A 23,057-nucleotide genomic window follows, 5' to 3' on the forward strand; every position below is an offset into this window, starting at 1 on the left:
AGTGGTATTTTTAAATTTGTAAATTATTCTATTATAAAAATTTGTTCAGATTCTTCTTGTTACTGAATTGTTATGGCCCCTCATATTTTTCCTGTTTCTTTTACTAATCAGACATTCCACGGTTGTTATCAAACAACCTCAGTGTGAGTAATTTTAAATTTTAATTTAATCGCTTTTTATTCTTGATTAAAAATTATTCCTACGTTTCAGGTACTTATGAACCGAAAGCTTTGCCAAGCGCTGGATGGTTTTCACTGTTTCAATCCTACTTTTGTACATTATCCAACAAATGTGTAAACCATTCTATATCAGATATGGATTTGGGTGCACCTGGAAAAAACCTACCGTAAGTTGGTTCAAAAATATAAATATATTTTCATTTTATTATTTTTAGTATAAACAATTTCATAGCCAATATCAGATTAGCATTTTACAATGAAAGTGTTCTACAAGAAACTCTGAGTTTTTTGGATGACGTTGAAGATGTTGTGAATAAGTTTTCAATGCTGGACAGTTTTCAAGGCAATTTCAATGGAGTCAATATTGCAGACTTTTTCACAAAAGGGGATGATATGATGATCGATTTGATTCTTCACGACAAAGGATTAGAATATGACGCCATCGAAAGTTTGCTCAACAGTACATTGACTCGAAAGTTCTTTACTGATTTTATTGAAGAATTTTACAAAGTAAGCAACATTTTACAACATAATTTGCATTGTATTTTATGCAGTTAAATATTTAATGTTCATGAGTTATTCTAATTCAATTAATTGTTTAATCACTTTCAGATTTGAAAATTCAATTCAATTCAATTTTACACAATTTATAAATATTCAATAACTTCGGTTTGTTAGTTTAATCTTTGTTAATTTTTGCGCTAGAATTAATTTGTTTTATTCAAAAAAAAGAGAAACAGATTTTACTTTTAGAAATTTAAAACCCTGAAATTACAAAGAGATGATTTACCACTGGCAGCTATAAGTATTTTAAATAAAATGCTCTGCACAGAAGAATTATTTTCAAATTATATTTCAATAAGAAGCAACTCCAACATATCCGAATCGAATCTGGAGATGAAGAAGTTGTTGCAAAATTTTATGTGCAAAAAATTTCCCATCGAAATTTTCTACCGACAAAATGTTATGAATCGCACAGCACATATAGAAATTGTGAGTGCTTGCTATAAAATTTGAATTATAAATTATTTCGACCATTTTCAGGCAAATCTTATTCTTGGAAACATGACCGGCTTGAAAATAAATACCACCGAAGCAAGCAGTTTATATATTACTACTAGCCAATTTTTTGAAAAAATGGTATGAATATTTTAAAAAACATTAATTAACCTAATTTTCCTTTTCAAGAAATCATCTGAATTGGCCAACAATGCTCTTGCTCTGTGGAAACATTTTCTATTACATAGTGCGACAAATTCATCTCTCGCAAAAAATTCGACGTTTAAAAATCTTGATCTTGCCAGCCACATGTTTTGCGGAGGTACATTATCAGGTAATTTATCAATTTGTACATTTTACTATATGCGACATTCAATAATTCACATTTGTGACATTATAAAATTTTCAAATTTTAACTTTTAAATTGCATGAGCTTTTCAAAATACTTATTATTTTATAAAATTGTTTATGATTAAAGCAGAAAATGCGCATTTCATATTTTGGAATTTTCTTAAACTTGAATAATGTATTACTGTAAATGATGATTTTTAAAAAACTTTTTTAGATAAATAACTTTTTTGAAAAGAATAAATAATATTTTTAAGGAATGGATAATATATTTAAAATTCAAAAAAAGTTAGAACAACTGCGTGAACAAATGATAAGAACAGACCCAAGGTACATTGATACAATGCGGCAATCAGGAGTGCAGCTTGGTGACGATCCTAACATAGTGTTACCGTGGAATCTTTACAATCAAACTGTAATATGTGATCATTTTGAACATGAAATTATTGGTATGATAATTATATTTAAGAATTTTATTTAACATTTTTATTTCTTTAAGAAATGTTTGAATCATTTTTTACAAAATTAAATAGTTTAATATTATAAATGGACAGTTGTCTTTGAAAAGAAAATTTAACATTTTTGATATTCAGAAGATAAATGTTGGCTGTGGTTACAACAATACAATTTACCGCATGATTTTACAATGCAGCTTTTTACTCTTTTTCGTGGATATATTCTGGTCGCTCCTTCTAGTCCAATAGTGAACAGAGTGATGTCAGACGTAACAATATTTTTCTGATAAAATAAATTTTCATTTTTCAAGCATAAATGTTTCGTAATTTAGATGAGCAATCAACTTGTTTTGATTGATTATTTTTGTCAATCATTTCTTCACTGGTATGACAATATGGAAAAGTACGCTGAGGTTTTTAAAGAAAGCAAATTCTTCAAAGTAGTCGGTGTAAGTTTTTCTTGCAAATAATAATTTCATTTTGATAATGTTTTTATTTTGTTTTTTGAGAATTTTGCGAGATTTTTCATCACTTTGCATGAAACAGCAAATATTTTTCAAAATTATACTTATGGAGAAGCAATATTAAAATTATTTTATAAATTATCCGAAAACAATTGGCAAAACAAAACAGTCACCTACATGCGAGAACACTTATCTCATTTGCATAATATGATAAAGGTGAAAAAATAAAAAAGAATTGTTTGTAATTAAAATATTGAAAAAATTAATATTCTGTTTAGTGTTTTCGTCAAGATCGTTTTGTGCTCATGAAATCTGAAAATGAAGTAGAAAGAGCTGCGTCGTGTCTTACAAAGACATACCAATTTTTTTTGGCTATTGTTTTCGACGAATTGGATAACAATTCAACTGCTTTACCAAAGTTTACAAAATATAAAATTCGAATGGCCAGCTATTTAGTAGACAGTACAAGTCAAATTATGGACAGGTAATTTTAAAATGAAAAGAAAAATTTAATTCAATTTATAGTAATAGAAAGTTATTTTTTTTAAACCCTACCCTGTTAACTTTAAGATGATGTTCTGCTGTTCGTTTAATTTATAGTTTGTGGAATCCGCGACCAAGAGACAGACCATTTATAGACTTAAAATATTTATATTTTGGATTTTCATTTGTGCAAGATATTGTCGACCGGATCATAATTTCATTTCATACCAATAAAACAGCACCAAGAGTTGGCATGTATGCCCAACAATTTCCAAGTAACTGTGACCTAATTGATCTGTAAGATTGACTTTGTATAACTTTGAACATGTGCATTATTAATTTGATTTTTCATTTTTAAGCTTTATTAAATCAATTGAACGCTCATTTCCAATGTTCATGACTTTATCTTGGATGTTCAGTGTTGCAATTACATTGAAAAATATGGTAGAGGAGAAACAGTACAGATTGAAAGAGTTTATGAAAATAATGGGCTTGAAAACGAGTGCTTATTGGCTATCTTGGTTTATTCAAACTTTTGTTATGTTATTACTGTCAGCTTGCCTAATTGTCATCACAGTTATTGTATGCATTGATATTCTGTTTTTTAAATTAATTCAGCACGTTATGCTTTTAGCAAGGCAACATTTTGCAGTATACTGACGCAAGTTGTCTTTTTTTGTTTCTTGCTGCTTATGCATTTTCAATTGTTTCGCAATGCTTTTTCATTTCAACATTGTTCAGCCAAGCAAATTTAGCTGCAGCTGTTGGTGCATTGATCTATTTTGCATTGTTTCTTCCATATCCTTCCGTACTTCCTTACCTGAAAAATATGACATTTCTTCAGCAATGTTCTCTGGTAAATGTTCAATGATTTTAAATATGTAAATTGTTTTTTATTGATTTAATCAATGTATAATTTTTAATTTCAGTGTTTAATTGCTCAAGTAGCATTCGGCTGGGGCTGCTCATTTATTGCGTTATATGAAGAAGGCATGCAAGGCTTGCAGTGGTCTACTCTTTTCTTGCCTTTGACAGCGGATCATCGACTTAGTTTCGGTTTTGTATTAATAATGCTAATATTTGATGGTATCTTGTATCTCATATTTACTTGGTATATTGAAAATGTTTTTCCTGGTATAAATTATGCACAAGTGTTTGAATGTTCCATTAACGAAACAGTTTAGGTGCTTACGGTATTCCAAAGCCATGGTTATTTTTTTTCCAACAAAAGTATTGGAGTAGACAAAAATCTACCTTGCCAGTTGCTTGTGGTATGATATAAATTGATATTGAATATCATTAATAATTACATTTGATAGATGGAATCAATTCGGAAACAGTGACGGTCATTCATGAAAGCAGTTGCAATCCTGTTGGAGTTGCTGTGAGACATTTGACAAAAGTTTATGACAATAAAAAAGCATGCAAAAAAGCATTGTCCAATTTGTCTGTTAATTTTTATGACAGCGAAATTACCTCAGTTCTTGGTCCAAATGGTGCTGGTAAAACAACGATGATGTAAGCGCTTTGTTTCTTTTCAAGCTATAATTGCTTATATTTAAAATTTTTGTGAAGGTCAATTATTTGTGGCTTATTTCCAAGCACATCAGGGTCTGTGATTATTTATGGTAAAGACATTTTATCCAACATTTCAGAAATACGTCAATCTCTAGGATTTTGTCCTCAGCACAACATATTATTTGACAAGTAAGTGCTTTAATAATTAATAATAGCAACAATAATAATAACAGTTTTTTATAACTCCTCCACGGTTGTCAAAAGCAGTTTAGATTTCATTTTATAATCTTAAATTTAAAAAGTATGCCTTTTGTGAGAGTAAAATTTATTCATAAGTTGCATTACTTTTGGTTAAATAAAATAAAGCAAAGATAAAATGCTTAGTAGTGAAATGTATTGCAGAGAAGTTTCAGAATTTTTAGGAAATTTTTACGGAATGACAAATTATAATCACTCATTGCAAAGTTTTTGTAATTATTTTAGCTTAACTGTTGAAGAGCATTTGTGGTTTTATGCAAAATTAAAAGGAATGCCAACTGCAGAACTAAATGAGGAAATTGAAAATTTTTTGCTTAATACTAAACTTCGGTACAAAAGAAAAGAAATATCTAAAAACCTATCTGGTAAGAAAAATATAATTATAATTATAATTAATTTCAGTGTTATGCATTTTCAGGTGGAATGAAAAGAAAATTATCCATATCCATTGCCTTTATTGCCGGTTCCAAAACAGTGGTTTTGGATGAACCTACAACCGGAGTAGATCCGTATTCTCGTAGATCCATATGGGACATGCTACTCAAATTTAAAAAAGGTTAATAATTTACGGAAACTATTACATGTCCTAACTTATTCACATTTAAGGAAGAACAATTATTCTTTCTACTCATTATTTTGATGAAGCTGAAATTTTGGGCGATCGAATAGCTATCATTAGTGAAGGTTCATTAAAATGTAGTGGATCGGCAATGTTTTTGAAAACTTATTATGGTTCTGGATATTATTTGACATTAATAAAAAATTCATTTGGAAAATTGCATCTGGAAAAAGCTCAGCCTGAAGAATTGATCAAATTTGTTTCGAATTACATTCCGAATGCAAAACTTGTCAGATGTTCAGCACAAGAAGTGAAGTTCATGTTGCCTTCGGTAAATTTACTAGAACTGAAGTCATTGGTAACAGCGTTGGATTCAGAATTGAAAAATATTGGATGTTCTTCTTATGGTTTATCAGAAAGCAGTTTGGAAGAGGTAAAGAGAAACATCTATTTATAAATGTTTTAATTGTGTAATTTTAGATTTTCAGGCATGAAATTAAAGAATCAGTGAAAGCTAATAATACTCACAAAAAGCAAAAATTAACAATGCTGAGTTTTAAATATTTGCGGGGTAAAACTGTTTTTCAAATTTTTAAATTATCTTATATCTTATTCTATAAATTATCTACTTGTTTATAAATTTGAATGCATTTTTAAAAATAAATTAGCAATAATCTAAATTGCGATGATGTACTCGTTTTAGAAAGAATCAGAAGTATGCTATCATCGATATCAAAATCTACAACTACCTATAACGCTCAGTCAAAGTATATCAAAGCTGGAAACACAGAAAAGATTGCCGTTTATATAGATGAGTGCAATGATTCTTTTGATCGTTGTCAGCGGCAGCAGTTGAAATCTGACGTTAAGAAAACTTCAAAATCTGAAATTGCTTGTCATGAAAATGATATGATAAAAAATTCATCACCTGCATTACTAGTGCGTCGGCATTTTTCAGAAAATTACCCAATAACATTTTATGAATCGATTTGGAGATGTATTCTTTTGCAAGCTGCAGCGCTTTTTAGAAAACGAACTTTAAACTTTTTTCGTGATTGGAGAACAATATTAAGTGTTGTATGTAACGATTGTATTGTGTTAACAATGTGAAAAATTAATTTTCAAATATTTTAGATTCTCTTGCCCATATTGCTGATAACATTAGCATTATATCTTATGTCATTGCGATTTTCATCCTCCTACTTTGAAAAAGAATACCAACCGTTAATTCTTGATTCTGATTTATACGGCAGTTCTAATTACTTGTTCTTCGCGTACTTTCATTCGAATTTTGTTTCTTTTTATTTTTTTGAATTATATTTGTTTAGTGATTCTGAGCAACAATTTCTTTATCCATACATAACTCAAATGGAGCGTCATGGACCAGGAAATATTTGTATGAATAGATTTTCATTAGAGTATGTTTTCACTCTGTGTTCATTCAGTTGCAGTTTTGTTTAGTGCTCTTTTCTTATTCTAGAAATTCTGTATCCCAGTGCTCTCCAGATATTTCAGAATCGGATATATCTTGGAATATATCAAACTTGTCTTATGAAAATTCGTCGAAATGCTTTTGTGGAAAAGACAATACATATATTTGCTCTGAAAATGCATATTCATTTCAGCCTCCTGTTGTGAAATCACCGTTCAGTTCAATAGTAAATATGTCTACGCTGAACATAACTGAATGGTTAACGATGACAGAAAAAACATACCGAAAGAAAAGGTAAGTAATTTTTGTTTTAAAAACTTCAGTATTACCCAAAATTTTTCAATTTTAAGAAGATTTATATTGAAGAAAGTATCTAAAAGTTTTTATAATCAAAATGTTGAAAAATTAACTACATCGCTTTACATACAATGCCGCAAAAGTAAGAAGAAAACACACTGTCTAATAAATTTAAAATATATGACAGATCTAAGCCATATTAAAATCATTCATCTGTTCTATGCTCTGATGCCAGTACTGATTTCTGATGTAAATGTCGTTGTGAATTGTGCAATATATGGAGTATTATCGTTTAACATACTGGATAAATTTTAATGAATTGAAGAAGCTTCGGATATTTTTATTTATTTCTCTTCATACCCCCAAGTTAAATATATAATAATTAACAAGCGTGGCATCATGCTATTTTAGCAATTATTGTTATTAAGTTCTTAAACAAAAATTTAAAATACTTTTAGATATGGAGGATTCTCTACTGGCCTCCCATCTGTGATTACTGTTGAAAATTCATATGCAGATCTCAATGAAACTGTTCAATTGTTGAAGGAGCGCATCTTGAAATTTTTTCAGTCAACAAACATCAACATGACAATATTGCAAAATAGTGGTATACATATCCCAACATTTAATACAGATGTTTTCATCAAGCTGATGGAAGACAAGATTCCACAATATAATGTGAAAGTAATTTTTATCCAAATAATTAAAATAAAAATTAACCAAAAGCTTTACATAGGTTTGGTTTAATAACCAAGGTTGGGCGGCATTTCCGGCTTATTTTTCAGCATTCTCAAATGCTTACCTTCAAGGAAATCTTCCATCTAACTCTGACGCCGACGAATATGGAATAGCTGTAATAAATCATCCAATTAAAGGTTATCAGAAAAGTTCCTTGACGCAAGAAAAAAAGTACGTATCTCTAAAACCACAATTGTCCACTGCGGTTTTCAATTTTATTTTTTAATTGTTATGTAATATTTGATGAACAACATAATTTCAGTTCAAATGCATTATTATTATTAATTTACTGTACTGAAAATGACAGTAGTATAGGCATATACATTTAGATTGCAGTTGTATATTTTGTAATTATCAGTTAAAACTGCATTATATTTAATTTGCTAATTGTATTTTTAAAATTGATATTATTTTGACATTATTGGTATTTTTAGCTGTAGAAATTACTTTAAATTGATTTGTAAAACATTGATACATTAGGATAACTGCGAATTTTATAATACAGGAAAAACAATTAATCATGAGGCATTGTGAAAAACACATATTAAATTTTTATAGAAACAGCGTTGCAGCAGAGCTTGCAATGTGTGTTGCAATTTTGCTTGCATTTTGCTCAGTAACAGCAGGATTTTGTTTACCTGTGGTTGAAGATCAAAATTCTGATTCCAAACATTTGCAATTTATTTCTGGTATGCGGCCATGGGTTTATTGGTTTGTTAACTTTGCATTTGACATGGTACGTAAAGCTTCCATGCTTCGTGATAAAATAAATGTCAACTGCATAAAATTATTTTAATTTTAGTCAGTTTATATTTTCACTGTAACACTTACAGTGATTATACTCATTGCTTTTAATGAAGAACCTTACGTGGCTACATCATACGCAATTTTATTCATGTTTACAATATTCATTGCATTTGGGTTTGTGCAACATTAATATTGAAATTTTTTAACTATATTCAGTGTTTTTAGGCTTGGAATGCTTCCTATTGTTTACTTATTATCGCAACTATTTAAATCTCCTAGTTTAGCATTTGTTACAGTATTAATAATTGGATTTTTTATTGGATCAATAACAAATGTTTTAACAACAGCTTTTGAAATATTAGGCGTTGAAGATGAGGTAATAATGACGATGCAATTTATTTTCTAAACAGCTGTTTTTTTCAAATTTTAGAATCTTCATAACTTAAGTATGCATATGAAAAATGCTTTCGTTATATTTCCACAGTATAATCTCGCTCGAGCGTTAAGTGATATTAAAATTACTTATCACTTTTATTCATCAGCAAATAGAATTTTAGGTAATTTCATAATTAGCATTTGTCAAAAATTTTATATCTATATGTTTTAGATCGACATTATTTTGCGGATCTTATTTCTTGGCAAGTCAGCGGGAAAGCACTATTCATCACTGTTGTAGAGGGCTTTGTTTCAATTATGGTTCTGATGATCACTGAACATTGTTGTTATCTTTTTAAAAACCAGCAAGTTTATTTACATTTGCTCATTTGCTTAGAATGCAAGTCTTTAATACAAATTGCAACAAAACTGTTGTATAATTTTATTTTATTTTATTTTATGATTTTCATAAGATGAGAATGGAATAAATTGAGCGAATTATACTTGACTCGTAAAATTATTTTTAGGAAAGAATTGCAATTTTCAGAAAGTAATAAAGTATCGTCTTCAGAGGATGACGATGAAAACGTTACAGCTGAACAAAGACATGCGTTAAAGGGGGCATGCGCAGATAATGCTCTAAAAGTTGTTAATTTATCTAAAGTAAGATGCTCATGCTTTTACAACAAGTAAAAAATTTCATTTTATTTATCAAATGATGTTAATATCAGTAATTCAAAGATGTCAAAAATGGTATTATGTAAACATTAATAATCATCGATAATGTTGTGTTATGTTATAAGCGATTTTGCTAAATAAGAACCATAATACAGATAATAAATGCAACTGTGTTAAATAAATGAATGATAAAAGTATGTAACTAAACAATTATGTACTTTTTTTCTCAGTACTGAAAATAATTGTTTAGGTTTATCATACTTGCAGTAGTATTGCTCGCAAATCGCAGGTCGTAGTGAACGATTTGAATTTTGAAGTGCTGCAGGGTGAATGCTTCGGATTACTTGGGCATAATGGAGCTGGAAAAACGACAACTTTCAAAATGATAACAGGAAAATGCAGCATATCACAAGGATGCGTTTATTTTGCTAAAACTCAGTAGGGTTCAGCTAATAATGCTATACTATTATTATTATAATTGTAATTTTAGTGCACCACGATCTAATTGGAAAAGCATCACTGATATAGGCTACTGCCCACAGTTTGATGCACTAGATGAACGTTTAACAGGAAGAGAAATATTGCAATTTTATGCAGACATTCGTAGCATGTGTAGAAAATGCAAAGACGCAGTATATTATAAAATTATTGACATTTTAAAATGTTGGAGAATTTGTATTTCAATTTTAGGCAGTATTACATTATATTTGGCGACTTGGTTTGAACTCTCATGCGGATCGTTTAATAAGAACGTATTCAGGTGGTTTAAAGCGTCGTCTATCAACTGCTATTTCTTTAATTGGCAACCCACGTATTATTTTGTTGGATGAGCCTACAGCAAGCATGGATCCGGAAAGTCGCCGATTAATATGGGATGTCATTTTAGAACGTATTAATTCAGGACAATCTGTATTGCTTACTTCAAACAGGTATCTTGCTTATTTTGCAGTTACTTGAAATTGTAGTAAACATTCATTTTTAGTATGGAAGAATGCGAAATATTATGCAATCGAGTTGGAATTATGAATAATGGGAGTTTCAAGTGTTTAGATGCTATCCAAGAATTAAAAGAAAAGTATTATTATCTGCTAAATTATTTAAAATGACAATAAATAATACAATATGCAGAGCACCTATAATATAAAAATATATATTTAGTGAGGAAAGAATTTTAATGAGTCTAATTTTAAATTTATTTTTAATTGCTATTACACTTGTATTTCAGCATTATTTCGTTTCATTATTTTTTAAAATTATTTTAGATTAAAATATTTTTTTGTTATTTTACTCGAATTACGTTGTGCTTAATTTTTTTTACTTTTCAGATATGGTAAAGGGTATGTTATAGCTTTAAGTTTGAAAGCAGGAAATGAATGGCAGATGGATTCTATGATACAAGAATTGAAAGACCGATTGAAAGTTGCAGTTTTGACAGAAAGGCATGTCAATATAGTTAAATTTCAGCTTGCGTCTGATCATACAAAAGTTTCGGACATTATTTCTTGTATAAGTGCTCTTAAAGAAATCTTCTGCATTGATGGCTGCGCCCTTAATCAAACTTCTTTGGACGATGTGTTTGTTTCCCTTGTAGAACAGTATGATGAATGCAGAGACGACAAGTGACTTCTTCGAAGCAGCAGTCGAATCAAAAGCACATTTTCTGAAGATTTTACATATGTTTTCTGGAATTATGAAGATTAAAAGCGTATTTGAATTATATAGTTATGTATTGGGAAATTAAAAGAGAAAAAGCAATTTTTTCTTTATTTAAATTTACTGACCATGACAAAATGAAACATTTGGATTAAAAATTATATTTAAATGTTTAGCACAAAGGGATATTTAAAAAATACATAACAGTGCAATTTTGTCATTTAAACCCGAAGATTAATTAATTTTTAATGTAATTTATTTAAACGTAGTTGTCTTTACTTTAAGATTATCACATTTTAATGTAATTTAAACTGCACTATGAAGCATTTCTGCCTCAGTCAGGCTTGGTTTAGTTTTAGCTACGTACGTTCTTTGTTCAAAGTACCTGAAACAAACTTTTAGTGTGTTACATTTGCAGTTGTCATTTGTGGACGGTTTATACAGTTCAGAGGTATGTCCTTTTATAATTTGAATACTGTTTCATTTTTCCAAGCATATTCTAGTTTAAACAAATATTAATTGCAAATTAAAATTTTTAATATGATGATAATTTCAAAATTTTTTCACTTAAATGAATAATAATCTTTTAATGTATTTTATTTCTTTGTACGAGTGAAGTGCATTTTCAGTTGTGCACAGTGTTTTATCTGTATGGAGTTTGTCAGACAATTGAAAACGTTATTGTGGAAAAACTTCTTAATTCGTTCTCGTCTCAAAGTAGGTCTAACTTCTTGTTGTCAACATTTTTTATTTTAATGACAGTATGATTTAGTGCTTATTCGTTGCTGAACTGCTATGTCCAGTTATATTTTTCTTTTTTTTGGTTTTGATCAGACAATATGCAATCATAATGAAGCAGCCTCAATGTAAGTGAGTTGTTTTGTTAATTTGAAATTTTAATGTATTTATTGTTAAGGTGTTTACGAGCCGAAGGCGCTTTCGAGCGCAGGAATATTTTCCATGTTTCAGTCATACTTTTGCACATTACCTAACAAATGTCTTAATTATATCACCGATGACTGGGACCTGGGACCTGTAAGCCGAAAACTGCCGTATGATATTGATAAAACTTTTCAGTTTGCAAATTGCTTAACGGTGTATTTTTTGTTTTATTTCAGAATCAATGACTTTATATCAGGCTTTAGAAAATCCATGAAAAAGCAGATTGCATTCAATAAAACAATAGAGATTTTAGATTACAGCAAAATGTTAATCGATCAGTTTTGGTCTTTTTCTGAATATCAAAACGATTTTGAGTCTGTTGAATTGATGAAACTGTACAACTGGACTGGAACATCAGGGGCTTCGAGGTTGTTCGCTATTGCTTTGGGCATTGAGAACGTGAACGTTTCAAGGCATTTCTTTGAAGACTTGCTAAAATCTTATTCTAAAGTAAGTACAGTAATTTGCATGCATATATTGGTGATCTCAATGATTTTACGTTTAAATTTGGAAAAATAGTGATGGATGTTATTTTCAGACTTTTGCAGTGGACAAACAGGAGGTGGTTGAAACGTTCAATGAAAAGAGCTTTAAACTGTTATGCGAAGAATCTAAAGCGGAAAGGTATTTCCTAGTGAATAGTAACAAAACTAGCACCACTCCAAGGGATGTGCATAAAGCTTTGTGCATGCTCAGTGGATTTGCGGATACAAAAAGTACTCCAAATCTGGATATGTTTTTGGTAAGTTCTTAAATTTAAATAATATATTCATAATTTTACTTTTGTTTTGTAACCTTTTTTCTTCATTATGCTTCATTAAATTTGAAAAACAGTGTATAAGTAATGTATAAAGTCATTTTAATATTAATTCAGATATAATGGTAAGTTTTTAATTCAATAGTCTTAATTTGAAACGTAATAAATAAATTTGAATAGTGTCAATTGTATGACAGTGAATTTAATACTTTTTAGTTTTTTGTTAATTTGTTTTAATGTAGTAGCTTTTGACTTTTGAGGAATTAAAATTTTTTTAAATTAATTCATTATTCATTAGTTTATTATTATTATCAGTTTCATGTCATTATAATATGTTTTATTGTTAATTTTAGATAGATCAGATCTTTAACAATTTGACAGGATACGAAATTGGCTTCCAGAAATTTTTGTACTTAGCAAATGTACTCGAAAGTTATGTACAAGCCGCTGTATGTTTTTGTTGTTGTTTAAAATGATTTGTATTTAAATTGGTTATATTAATTTAGAAGAAATTTTCCTTTATACCTGCTGGTGTCGATTTGGTTGAGCAGTTCTTAAATTACAATGCTCCAACGAACTTAAAAAATGATTCAGTGATGAAGCGATTAGATTTCCTAAGTCATATATTTTGCGGTGCTGAGCTTACAGGTGATTGTGAAATAAATTTATCTAAATTTAATTTACCTAAATACTTTTTCAACAAATGGAATAAAAAACAATTGTGTCTGTGTTTAGGATTAGATGAAATACTGAAAAGTCAGAAAAAATTGGAACAACTGCGAGAGGATATGGTACGGACAGATCCAAGAAATATTGATGCACGAAGAGAGCAGCTCTTCTCCAGAAAGAATGAAAATGGTCTTCCTTGGAATTTGAAAAATTCGACTGTCTGTTCTCGTTACAAGCACAGTGATATTGGTACAAGATGTTTGTTGCATATAATTTATTTAAATACAAATTGAAATATTTATAGAAGATAAATGCTGGCTTTGGCTTCAATCGTACAGTTTACCGTATGAATTTGCTGCTCAGTTATACACTCTATTTCGAGGATACATTTTTGTATCCCCTCGCAGTCCTGTGGTTGAGAAGATCGTCGAAAAAGTAATCACTCTATTAATAATAATGCTATAAAAAATTACCTTATATTGCTTTTTAGATGAAGAGTCGACTTGATGTTGTTGCAGCGTTTAAGGATATACTTTTATCTACTTTTGAAAATTTAGAAATCTATCGAACCAAATTTGAAAGCAGTAAACTTTCCAAAGCATCTAAAGTAAGATTCAATTTTTCAGCTTTGCAACTTTTATGAATATAAATATTGAATAATTCAGAATTTTGCTCGTCTGATGAAGAACATTAATTCATTTGTGAATTTATTTGAAAACGACACACGCCAAGATGAGAAGCTGAAATTGATTGACTTTTTTTCCAATGAATTATGGAGAAATGCATCTTTAGAAAATTTTAACAGTTCTTTTTCTCAAACTTATAATATACTTAAAGTAGGAAGCTTTATAAATCTTGTCGATTTCAGTTTTGACAACCCAATTTCAGTGCTTTTTATGTGATCGATTTGTGATTGTGGATTCTGAAAAAGATTTAGAACAAGATGGCTCATGCTTGACAAAAACGTTTCATTTTTTTGCTGGAATTGTTTTCCCGCAGCTAAACAGCAGCTCACTCACTCTACCAAAATATACAAAGTATAAAATTCGGATGTCTCATTATCTCGTTGACAAAACTGCACAAATTTCTGACAAGTATTTACTTCATTTACAACAAATTTATATATTTGATTTTTTAAAAATAAATTTATACAGGATATGGAATCCTCGGCCAAGAGATCGACCATTTCTAGATTTGAGATATTTATATTTTGGCTTTTCATTCATGCAAGATTACATTGATTCAATAATTCTTTCTATGCACGCTAACAAATCAGCGGCAAGATTTGGTATATATGCACAACAATTTCCCAGCAACTGTCACAGAATTGATACGTAAGAATTGCAACTGTTATATTAATTCAGTTTACATCATCTTTTTTTAAAGATTTATAAAAGCAATTGAACGGTCAATGCCAATGTTTATGACTCTTTCATGGATGTTCAGCGTTGCTTTAATTTTAAAAAATATTGTTCATGAAAAACAGTTTCGGTTAAAAGAATTTATGAAAATTATGGGCTTATACAACAGTGCACATTGGCTAGCATGGTTTCTGCAATCTTTTATTATGCTGCTCATATCAAGCTTAATTATTGTTCTGGTTGTTAGTGTAAGTATTTTTAGTTAAATATTTAAAGATTAAAAAGTAATTTTAATTCACTAAATCTTAATTTTAGTATGGAAATGTACTCAAATACACGGATATGGGTTGTTTGCTTGTATTTTTTGTAGCATACGCATTTGCAATTATACCACAGTGCTTTCTGATGTCAACAATGTTTAATCAAGCGAATGTAGCAGCTGGATTAGGAACTCTGCTCTATTTTGCATTGTTTTTACCGTATCCTGCAATGCTGCCATACGCTGAATATATGACCAATGCTCATTTGTTTTTTTCAGTAAGGATTTTATTTTATTTAATTTAAACTGAATTTAATTATGCATCAGTTTTTTAATGTAATATATTTATTTAAGTGCCTCATTCCTCAAATAGCATTTGGTTGGGGTTGTTCGATTTTAGCATCATTTGAAGAAGCCAAAATTGGTTTGAAATGGTCAACATTTACCCATTCTTTGAGTGCAATGCCTTATTTAAATTTTTTTGCAATGATTTCAATGCTTTTGTTTGATGGAGCACTTTTTTTTGTTTTGACATGGTATATTGAAAACATTTATCCAGGTAGATATGTTGACAATTGAAATGACCATTCTTTAAAAAGAAACGATATTTTTGCAGGAGCACATGGAATTCCAAAACCATGGCATTTCTTTTTAATGCCTTCTTATTGGACTGGATGTAAAACAGATAAAGAGAACAAGTCAAAGGGTAGGAAATTTTCTTATTTTTATTAATTTTATAGACTATTTTTCTTTCCAGTCGTATATTCTGCATTGGAATCCAAAACTCAGGAAAATTGTAATTTGGAAGTTGGGGTGTCAGTGAGAAATTTGACAAAAATTTATGGAAGTGGAAATAAAAGCAAATGTTCACTGAATAATTTGTCGGTAGATTTTTACGCTAATCAAATTACAGCTGTTCTGGGTCCAAATGGCGCCGGAAAAACTACTATGATGTAATTCTTTAAGAATAGTTTTTCTCAAATAAATAATTCAATAAATCTTAGGTCTATCATGTGCGGCTTATTTCCACCTACATCTGGAAACGTTCTTGTTTACAATCAAGACATTATGTCTAATTTGACAGAAGTTCGTCGTTCTGTGGGATTTTGCCCACAGCATAATGTTTTATTTGATACGTAAGTTTACCAATTTACACCAAATCTTCGATATTATAGCACTTCAAGGAAAACTTTTTGAATTATTTTTGTTAAAATTGTTTTGTAAGAATCTGATACCTAATCATGAAAACTTTTACTTGAATTTATGAGTTAACGATAGATATTTGAATGGTATATGTTTTTGTTTTGCATACTAGGCTTACAGTTGAAGAGCATTTGCAATTCTACGCCAGCTTGAAGCGATTAACTGGCACCGAACAGAAACTTCAAATCCAAGACCTGCTGAAACAAACAAAATTGATGAATAAAAGAAACGCATATTCGAAGCATCTCTCAGGTTGAGAATGAACTTATCTTTTGCTTGTGAACTTATGCATCATATGTAGACATTTTCAGGAGGGATGAAACGAAAATTATCCATCGCAATTGCTTTCCTTGGATCATCAAAAACGGTGATCTTGGATGAACCAACTGCAGGCGTTGATCCATACTCAAGAAGATCAATTTGGGACTTGCTATTAAAATGCAAAAAAGGTATATAATTTTAAAATTAATTTCAATAAATTAATTATGCTTGAAATATGAAAAATGAAATATCAAAATTCAGATCGTACTATTATACTCTCAACTCATTTCTTCGATGAGGCCGAACTTCTTGGGGATCGTATTGCTATTATTTGTGCAGGAAAGTTGAAATGCTGCGGTTCACCCGTATTTTTAAAGCAATTATATAAATCTGGTTGCAATTTGAATCTGGCGCTTTCTCAAGCTGACTTGAAAAATAATGGGAATACCACTGCAACGCTGGTAGATTTTGTGTGCGGTTTTGTTCCAGATGCGAAACTAGTAAAATGTTCTCCACAAGAAATTCAGTTTACTTTTCCAACAGTTGATCTGTTAGAACTGAAATCTCTCATAACTGAGTTAGATGCAAAATTGGCTAACTTAAAATGTTCTTCATATGGATTAGCAGAAGGTGGAATTGAAAAGGTAAATTCTAAATATTTATCTGTTTTATGTTATTTTATTTCTATTTTGTAACCCTGTTCTTTATAATTGTTAGATATTTCTTCAAGAAGTTGCCTTATCAAAAGAAGATCAACAGTTGCCAAGTCAGCAGCAAGCCTTTTCTGCTCAAAGTATTTTGCATATTATACTTGATGAAAATTTAATTATAAAAAAATATTCTGTTTAGAAAGCTTGTCAGGGAAAGAGGAGAAGTTGGCATCTAGTAATAAATATAACTGGATATCATGTTTTCATAGCTGAATTTTCTACTTATTTCAGAGTTATCTTCAGATAAAACCCCTGAAAAGAAACAATCACCTCATGCTGTAAATGGTTTAAATCTTGAAAAAGAAAATTTTTTTGAGGATAGGTTTTACCATTCGTCATTACCGGATTCAAAGAAATCTGCTGTTACGTCTGAACAATGCAAAACTTATTTTGAAAGCATTTGGTTGCAGGTAGATGGATTCCTGAAAAAACGAATGTTAAACCTTGTTCGAGACTGGAGAGCTTGTGTTGCAGTGGTGAATTTGAAATACAGTTTATTATAAAATTTTAATATTATTGTTAAGCAGCACTGTTATGTTTTTAAGATTATTCTGCCAGTCTTTTTGATTGCGTTGGCATTATATCTTATATCTTTGCGTTTCTCTGAAGTATTATTCAACTTGGATTATCGACCGATCACTGTGGATGAAACAGTGTATGGACGAAATACATACATGTTTTACAGGTGAAAACTTAAACCTCAGAAAAGCACCAGCTGGTTATTTACTACTGAATTAAATTTTCAGCTCAGTTGGAAATGAACATAATTCAGTAAATAAATATTTTCAAGCCATTATTGAGGATATAATGAAGCATGGAATGGGGAATCGACGTAAAAAGCAACAGCGTTGGTAAGTTTAATATTATTTATTTTCATAACTTAAGTTTAATATTATTTATTTTCATAATTCATAAGTTGTGCATTTCAGGCTTAGTAATGTGAAGCAAAACCGGACATTTTCTGAACCTGTGACTGAGAGGAAAAAAGAAAATCTAACGAAATGCTTTTGTGATGAAGACAATACATACTTTTGCCCAAAAAATGCATATCCGTTTAAACCTCCAGAAAGAGTAACAAGTTTTGGTGAAAATCTTGTAGATATGACGAATTTAAGCATAGCCAACTGGATTTTAATGACAGAAAAGAAATATAGAATGAAGAGGTAAATGGAAATTACATTTGTAAAATTAAAGTAGTTAAACTGATAATCTCTTTTGCATTAAATTAAATTAAATTAAATTAAATTAAATTAAATTAAATTAAATTAAATTAAATTAAATTAAATTAAATTAAATTAAATTAAATTATTTACATTCAATTTATTTGCAAAATATTTACTGCATTTAAATTTCAGATATGGTGGAATATCACTAGTCACTCTGCCACATGAAGTAACAGAAATTTCAGCCACTAAGACTGGGAAAGATTGGGATCGTCTTTATACACATTTGATGGAATTCTTCGAATCTATGGGTTTTAATAATACCAGTTTGCCAGTTGATGGTACTCCGATTCCTGAGTGGAATATGACTAGACTAGAAAATGTTTTAAATCAAGTGACTCCAAAATATAACATTAAAGTATGTAGCATTCTGTTTCATAGTTCCTTTAGATTAAAGTGACTTTTTTTCAAGATATGGTTTAACAATCAAGGATGGGTTGCCTTGCCAGTTTATACGAACATCTTCTTCAATGCACATCTGAGGGCAGCCTTGCCAGAAGCGGAAAATCCAGATGATTATGGAATAGAAGTAATAAACCATCCGATTCGAAATCCATTAGAAGTATCTATGAGTGATGGGTAAGTCAATAAAGCAATGCTAATGTTTGTAATGAAGCTATATGTTTTCATATTTATCATTTTTAATGCATTTTATCAAGTTTTAGTTTATCACTAAAATTACTTTTACTCATATACATATTGTACTTTTCAACTGCTTTATGCACTAATTTTTCGAATATTATTTCTTTCAGAAGTAGCGTTGCTGCTGAAATGGCATTGTCCGTATCAATTTTGATTGCATTCTGCTCAGTAACAGCTGGAACTTGTCTATTCACTGTTGAGGACAGATCATCTGAATGCAAGCATTTGCAATTTGTTTCTGGAATGAGACGCTGGTTATACTGGATTATAAATTTTATATTTGATTTAGTATTTTATTTTTATTGCACTCACATTAACGTAAATAAATTGAACGTTTTTCAGATAATTTTCATGGCTGCTGTCGGCTTGCTACTTGTAATACTGCACTTTTTCAATGAAACACCATATATTGGTTCAGCACATGCTATTTTAGCAACGCTTGCACATCTAATGGCGTTTGGGTTTGTGTAGTTTCAGAATGACATTCTAATGCGTAATCGAAAGAATTCATTTTAGAATTGGAATTATACCAATCGTTTACTGCGTTTCTCAACTTTTCAAATCTTCTACTTTGGCTTACGTGTCTGTTATGGTAGCTGGATTCTTTATAGGATCTATTACTAATGTGTTAACAACTTCTTTCGAAATCCTGGGGGCTGAAGATGAAGTAAAACAAAAAACGTTTCCTCTAGCATATTTGTGTTACTTTGATGATGTTTTAGTATTTAAACTATCTTAGCAAAATGCTCAAAGCATATTTTGTAATTTTTCCTCAGTACAATTTAGCAAGAGGCTTTACGGATATAAAAATTATGTATCACTTTTACGTGTCCTCTGGAAAACCTATGGGTAGGTTAAATAAATAATGAATCAACATGTTGATGACTTTTTTTTCTATAGGATACGAATATTATGTCGATTTGTTGGAATGGGATATTCTTGGAAAATTTATATTTGCATTCATTTCTGAAGGAGTTCTTGCATTTTTCATACTTTTAATATTAGAATACCACTATGAATTAATAGAATTTTGGTAAGCACAACAATAATTAACTGTAAACTCTTTTAACTAGTAACTGATACATATATACGTGTGCATCATGTTTAATAAGAAAACTTTATAACACAGGAAATCGATCTGTATAAACATCTCTATTCATGAAGACTGTGATGAGAGTCTTGAAGAAGTACATTCAGATAATACCTCTTCTGTAGCGCTGAAAGTAACTGATTTAACAAAGGTGAGTAATTTAATACATCTTTTATTAAGTGGAACTGTGCAAATTAAAAAGAATCATGAAAAGTAAGAACCAAATTAAATAGAATATTTGAAACATAATATATTGCAAAGTAATGGAATAAAATGTCAATTAAAGTTGGATAAAAAATTAAGGGAGAATTATTCACAAATTCACACACACACACTGAAACATTGTTGCTCACTAACTTCAATGCACATATTATTTTAGCTTTATGGTAATTGGTTCCAAAATACAAATAAACGATTTACTGCTGTGAATAAACTCTGTTTCGAAGTACATCGAGGAGAATGTTTTGGGTTGTTAGGGCACAATGGAGCTGGTAAAACCACTACATTCAAAATGATCACCAGGAGATGCAGTGTCACTAGTGGATCAGTACTTTTTCCAGCAAAGAAGTGATCATTATTTAAAATCATCATTTAAATATAATTTATAAAATATTTTATTTCAAGACGTGACAGTATGAAATACCAGTCAGAAATTGGATACTGTCCTCAATTTGATGCTCTTGATCCCCGACTTACTGCCAGAGAAACTTTACTATTTTATGCAAAAATAAAAGGAATACAGAAGGAATTTCAAAATCCTGTAAATGATATATATATATGTAGTCTATTTATGCAGCACTGTCAATTTAATTTGTTGTAGATCGTCAATTATTTTATTCAACGCTTGAAGATCGAAGCATATGCTGACCGACTGGTTGGAAAATATTCAGGTGGAATAAAGAGGCGACTTTCTACGGCAATAGCTTTAATTGGAAATCCGTACATCATTCTCCTGGACGAACCTACTGCTGGGATGGATGCTGAGAGTAGACGATTTTTGTGGGACGTTATTTTAGAAAGAGTGCATTGTGGACATTCAGTTCTTTTTACATCCAACAGGTAACAAAATTATTTAAATTACATTGAAATGTTTATTTAAATTGTTAACAATTTTTAGCATGGAAGAATGTGAAGTACTATGTAATCGCGTTGGAATAATGGCCCATGGGAAATTCAAATGTTTAGATACCATTCATGGCTTAAAAGAAAAGTTAGTACATCTAATTCAGTTTAATATGTCCAGCATTAACTGCATTTTTTTAAAATAATTTAAATCTAGATACGGTCATACTTATGTATTGACAATCAAGTTGGAAGCAGGAAGTGACATGAATACATTAAAGGAAGAGATTGAGAAAATGTTGCCAAATTCGAAAGTTCTTGAAGAACATATTAATTTACTGAAATTTCAAATACCAGCAACCAAAGACACCGTTTCTAGAATTATTAAGTGTGTTGCTTATTTGAAAGGAAAGTTCAATATAGAAGGGCATTCCTTAATGCAAACCTCATTGGATGACGTGTTTGTCGCCCTGGCTGAAGAACATGTTCATTTTGATTAACGCCTCTTCACAAAGCTTTTCATCAGCATGCTTTCTAAGCGTTCACTTTCTATGATGTGTTTAAAATATGAAAAATGTTTTGTAAATCCAAAAATTCATTTTAAAAATGATCTTTAAATTTTATCTCTATTTTTCATCAAACTTTTGTAGTTTCACATTTCATTTCGTAATGAATTAATGAATACTTACTTTATTACAATGCTGCTACAATTACCTATGTACCAAACAAATACTGATTTTTTTAATCAGTAATAAATTACTTTACTTGCATTAGCATAATAGTATAAATTTTATGAATTTCATTTGATTTCGATAAAAAAAGAGGCTCAACCTCAAAGAATAATGAAAATTATAAATATACAAAAACATTTTCAAAAAATTTCAGCTTCCATTTTCAGTCAAATAGTTCACATTTTAAATCTTTATTACTGACAGTGTAATATAGCCCTGACCTCGGAAAGCAGCACACAGATTTGGATTTGTTCCACTTTGCAAAATAATGCAAGCTATCTTCCTGCAATATGATAAGAAAAAACTACACATTTTTCGTCCAAGCGCTAAATTTACATATCACTACATCCAAACTGCAGTGATCAGCAATCTGGTCTAGGACTTTCTTCACCTTCACTACAATTTTTCCAACGCTGTCGTTTTATTAATTGCAAATCGATCTCCAGCAAGTTCATGGAAAAAATTCACCATAAAATCTACATATTAATACACGCAGTTTAATATTTCAACTCATTAATATCTTCCTTCATCACTACCGACTTCAATTTCCATAAATGTCAACACTTTTCAGCATATCGTAATCCAACTCATATCATGATGCTGCTCGAAAGCATTCCACCCATCTTCAGAACTGCTGTGCATTTCTTCGTCAATTAGCATTCTGCAAAACTTTTCATCACCTACTCCGAAGTAAAAAGTCAATACAAGTAATCAAATGTTGGCAAATTGAACACTTCTGGTTTTTGAGTAGGAAATTTATTCACAACATGAAAAAATCATTTCGAAAAATTTATTAAATAAATAAATTCACTTATTCCATTGGTCTGGGGTAAAAGTAGAAATAGAAAGAGCATGAATAATCGGCATTTCTTCTCGTAAAATGGTCTGGACAAGTCTTAAAAAAATTCAACATTCGAAAATGCATCTTATAAAATAATCTTATGAAAAAGTATCTTTAACTATA

At 30.1% G+C, this 23,057-nt stretch overlaps 1 protein-coding gene across 1 annotated transcript; it reads left to right on the forward strand.

The window, feature by feature from the left end:
• The first annotated feature begins 72 nt into the window (after window positions 1–72).
• Window positions 73–21,862, forward strand: Tsp_06590 (putative ABC transporter, ATP-binding protein). Its single transcript, XM_003378632.1, is given in 81 exon segments — window positions 73–121; window positions 211–346; window positions 395–655; window positions 1,043–1,172; window positions 1,224–1,319; window positions 1,368–1,512; window positions 1,820–1,975; window positions 2,120–2,250; window positions 2,314–2,394; window positions 2,491–2,661; window positions 2,724–2,929; window positions 3,046–3,183; window positions 3,288–3,401; window positions 3,670–3,784; window positions 3,858–3,984; window positions 4,113–4,199; window positions 4,248–4,446; window positions 4,504–4,635; window positions 4,930–5,069; window positions 5,123–5,260; window positions 5,311–5,696; window positions 5,744–5,834; window positions 5,967–6,340; window positions 6,398–6,537; window positions 6,592–6,681; window positions 6,744–6,989; window positions 7,451–7,676; window positions 7,729–7,901; window positions 8,289–8,433; window positions 8,533–8,651; window positions 8,703–8,853; window positions 8,908–9,034; window positions 9,085–9,256; window positions 9,380–9,515; window positions 9,781–9,968; window positions 10,021–10,162; window positions 10,221–10,459; window positions 10,856–10,982; window positions 10,995–11,102; window positions 11,122–11,235; window positions 11,602–11,634; window positions 11,813–11,900; window positions 12,100–12,235; window positions 12,302–12,575; window positions 12,664–12,867; window positions 13,236–13,331; window positions 13,389–13,530; window positions 13,618–13,800; window positions 13,856–13,986; window positions 14,042–14,158; window positions 14,217–14,355; window positions 14,420–14,645; window positions 14,706–14,885; window positions 14,938–15,160; window positions 15,228–15,449; window positions 15,526–15,595; window positions 15,788–15,877; window positions 15,929–16,124; window positions 16,176–16,307; window positions 16,487–16,626; window positions 16,686–16,823; window positions 16,897–17,279; window positions 17,353–17,428; window positions 17,485–17,520; window positions 17,589–17,707; window positions 17,756–17,821; window positions 17,870–18,021; window positions 18,092–18,192; window positions 18,262–18,508; window positions 18,701–18,926; window positions 18,981–19,147; window positions 19,321–19,444; window positions 19,553–19,671; window positions 19,727–19,877; window positions 19,933–20,063; window positions 20,340–20,451; window positions 20,680–20,867; window positions 20,925–21,060; window positions 21,121–21,359; window positions 21,418–21,510; window positions 21,580–21,862. 81 exon segments carry the CDS (start codon window positions 73–75, stop codon window positions 21,860–21,862), a joined length of 12,555 nt encoding a protein of 4,184 aa, XP_003378680.1.
• Window positions 21,863–23,057: the final 1,195 nt, after the last annotated feature.

The sequence above is a fragment of the Trichinella spiralis genome (genome assembly GCF_000181795.1).
Source record: "Trichinella spiralis strain ISS 195 chromosome Unknown Scfld4, whole genome shotgun sequence".
Lineage (NCBI taxonomy): Eukaryota > Metazoa > Nematoda > Enoplea > Trichinellida > Trichinellidae > Trichinella > Trichinella spiralis.